The sequence below is a fragment of the Manduca sexta genome, unplaced genomic scaffold, assembly GCF_014839805.1.
Source record: "Manduca sexta isolate Smith_Timp_Sample1 unplaced genomic scaffold, JHU_Msex_v1.0 HiC_scaffold_482, whole genome shotgun sequence".
NCBI classification, from domain to species: domain Eukaryota; kingdom Metazoa; phylum Arthropoda; class Insecta; order Lepidoptera; family Sphingidae; genus Manduca; species Manduca sexta.
The window spans coordinates 13,332-17,000 of NW_023595278.1; the positions used below are offsets into that span (position 1 = coordinate 13,332).

A 3,669-nucleotide genomic window follows, 5' to 3' on the forward strand; every position below is an offset into this window, starting at 1 on the left:
TCCGTATTACCCTACGTGGAAATTAACCTAAGACATGTCAGTCTACACCCAATGCTGCCAATCTAGACCAAAGTATTTTCATAGCGCACAATTGCAGTAATTCTTATATTAAACCTTTCGTTCTATAACAAGCCTGAATGTAGTCACAGTACGCGGGATACTCAACATTTGTCAAGTAAAAAATAAATAAAACTACACTCCCATTACCAGGTTATGCTGCATTCTTTGTAAGCATTATGTATTCATCGTATACGGGCAAAGTATTTGCTTAAGTGAAGCTTTCATTTGAATGTTTTAGTTCTTTTTAAAGCACTCCACTGACGTAATTTTTGTAGAGAGTTGTCTGTTGACATTTATAGTACTTATGCTAATACGTCTACGTTTGCGCCCTGCCGAATTGCTTTTCTATTTTTATTTGCCCGCCTTTTGCTTGTTGTTCTATTTTGCTGAATTCGGTTTGGGCTAAACACTTCGCATGCTCGGATTGATGTAATGTTTGAAGTAGCTCAGGATAATGAAGGTTCATATTGAATATGGACTTCCTTTTCAAAGATTTTTAATATAATGTTTTGAGTTTTTAACATTGACACTTCTAACCTCAACCTTTATTTTCAGATGTGGACAACTTCGTGAGTATAAAAGGGTTAAAGTTAACTCAATAATATTTTCCAAAATCATGAAATATCCGTGAAACATGGATAAAAATAAGAAGAAATCTTATGCCAATGGAAAGTACAAGAAAAATGGCAAATCCGACACGTACAAAGCCGACGATGACGTCATCACGACGTGTTGTCTTTGCGTCAAAACTAAAAAAAGCAAAAAGAAAAGTTTGATCGCGGGCTGCGTGACTAACTTGGGGATATTTGTCCTGCTGTTAGCTTATACCTTGCTGGGTGCATTTATATTCCTAGCTATCGAAGGAAGCGCGGCGAAAATGCACCAGAAAACACTCGCAACTACGTCATACCAAGTCAATGAACCAAAATCTGTGTCGTTATCGAAATTGAACGGCAGTATAACGCAAGCCAGTGCAGAATTGAGATCGCAGACGGTCGAAAGTATTTGGGAGATAACAGTGTCACTCAACATTCTGTACAAAGAAAATTGGACGAGACTAGCAGCTCAAGAGATTGCTAGGTTTCAAGAGAAATTGGTGGCGAGGGTTGCGGCTGACGTCTCGGCGCAGTACGGTGGAGCGAGGGCTTTGGAGTCGACCCCGCCGCTCGTCGTTGACGAGTATGAATGGAATTTTGCTAAAGCATTTTTGTATTCATTGACTGTTCTTACTACTATAGGTAAGTACTGTAAGATCTAAGCAGTTATTTTGTTTTCGTTTGGATATGAAAAAGGTATTACTCACAGTTAATGACAGTTAATATAAAACCAGTATTTGAGGATCACAATTTCTTGGATAATATTTGAAAATTATGCAGCACCTAAAATAAGTTTTATATAGATAACTAATTGTACCAAATAAATTTTCAACATTGATCTTTTTATGAATGTTAATGGTGCTAATAACGTCACTAAAATTGATAGTTTAAGAGCGTTCACCACTTGGCAATATAATCAAGAAGAGAGAATACTTGCAAGTAACATTATTTATCTGATATTTTTTTGTTCCACAGGTTATGGCAGCGTAGCTCCAAGAACCGCTTTAGGCAAAGCAGTTACAATAGGTTACGCTGTGATAGGGATACCTTTAACATTACTTTATCTGTCAGTTGTCGGAGCTCTGTTATCAAGATTGGCTAGAAGTGTCTTCAGCAGAGCTCTATGTTGTTGCCTGTGTACGAAATGCGGCTACTGCTGCCTTGACGAAAGAACAATGACTACCAAAGAAAGAAAGGAGAAAGTGAGAAGACAGGATGACTACAGGAATCAGACGTTGCATTTGCAAGAACCTTACTACGTGAGATCGCCATCTGGTACAATAATATCAGCATCTCAAGCGCACAGCGTGAGTACTACTTCGATCAAAGACAAGACTCAAGGCCTGAGCTTTCTAAGGGATTGTGACTCAATGAGTTGTACAGACACCGATTCAAAAGTATCACTTCGTGGATTTTCGATTCTAGCTCCAGTGTCCTTGTGTCTAGCAGCGATTTTCATTTACATATTCTTTGGTGCACTCGTTTTGTATCAGTTGGAGGGTTGGAGTCCGATTGATGGAATTTACTTTTGTTTCATGAGCCTCAGTACTATTGGGTTTGGTCATTTAGCTCCTGGAGCGACCCAGAAGAACAGTGCTTCTACTGGAACAGTGTGGTTCTGCTCGATTTACATCATGACCGGTCTCGCCCTCACTGCTATGTGCTTTAACGTACTGCACGATGAAATTGTCCACCGTCTCAAACACCACGAGAAAGTTCTTAAAGCCAATTCACAGAAGGTACTCACATCTGAGTTCCTGCACAGGTCTTGACGAGATGATAGCGCCAATTCGATCGATGAGACTATAATCAATTCTGAAGCTGAATCTTTGCCTGAAGTTTTACACCACGTTAGCTCGAGATGCGAAGGGGGCGCTGTACGAAGGACAATCTATACACTAAGGGAGGAAAAAGAGCCGGAAAGAGTGACCCCAATGTAATCTGACCTTACTTTGACAGGAATTTTGTTTATATTGATTTACCCCAAAATAAAAGTGGGTGGGAATGAGAGTTTAAGAACCTGTAGAATAAAGAAAGTTAAATTGTTGGACTACGAGTTTGTATCGTGTAACACGGATCCTTAGTATATTGATTCGTAAGAAAAATTGACACTGCAATCTAATAACGTTAATACATGTTTTTTTAAACCAAGTGTTCAGTGAAGGCAGTAATGATTTTAATAACAATTTTATTTAATATTTTATTCATAGCTTATATTTTAAAATTAGTCCGACAGCAATGACGACTGTGCGATAGTGCGCACTGCCTATTGCCTAATTCCTAAAAATTAAACATGGCTCTTAACCAGATGTTAAGTAAAGAAATGACTGACCATATGTGTTAATTATTTTAATTAGATGAATACCAATTATTATAGGTGTGATTGTTTAGTCGTACGAAGTGTTTAAATCCTTTTAAAAGATCCATTTGTATGCAGAAATTTTGGTAGAAATTCATTTAAAATGAACGAGGAAACAGACAACTGTCAAACTCTCAAAGTTTCTTCATGTAAATGGTCTCTCGCGTATTTTAAGTAATGAAACCTTATAACTAGTGTATTAAGATTTAAAATTGAAATGTTTTTGTACGTAGATATTATATTTTAGATTTATTGTTTGAATGAATTACCGGTTGTAATTAATGTAGGTATACCTATAATGTGCCAAATTACATAAATATATCATGTAATTAGGTATTATTTCGTATTACGTATCAGGGATAATGTTGTTTGACAACATTTATAAAAAATATTTAGTTGAGATTATGTATCAAGATTGATATTCATTTGCACAAATAGATTTAATTATAATTATTTTGATACTTGATGACTGTTTAATAAACAAATTTGATGACACTCATCTATCACAACAAGCAAGCAGTAGAAATCTTCAGCCGATATCAAAATTATACTCCGACAAGGTTCATAGTAAACGTGGCCAAAATCGAAAACGGCGCCCGCCATCTTGCGATGTGTCAAAATCGACGTTAAAATAATGTTGCGTACATCGCTACA

General features: G+C 36.8%; 1 protein-coding gene across 1 annotated transcript; it reads left to right on the plus strand.

Annotated features, from left to right (window-relative positions):
- Nucleotides 1–638: 638 nt before the first annotated feature.
- LOC115449831 (potassium channel subfamily K member 18) lies at nt 639–3,634 on the plus strand. The gene is made up of 2 exons (XM_037446992.1): nt 639–1,298; nt 1,632–3,634. Exons 1-2 carry the CDS (start codon nt 695–697, stop codon nt 2,426–2,428), a joined length of 1,401 nt encoding a protein of 466 aa, XP_037302889.1. The 5' UTR covers nt 639–694; the 3' UTR covers nt 2,429–3,634.
- The last annotated feature ends 35 nt before the right edge of the window (nt 3,635–3,669 follow it).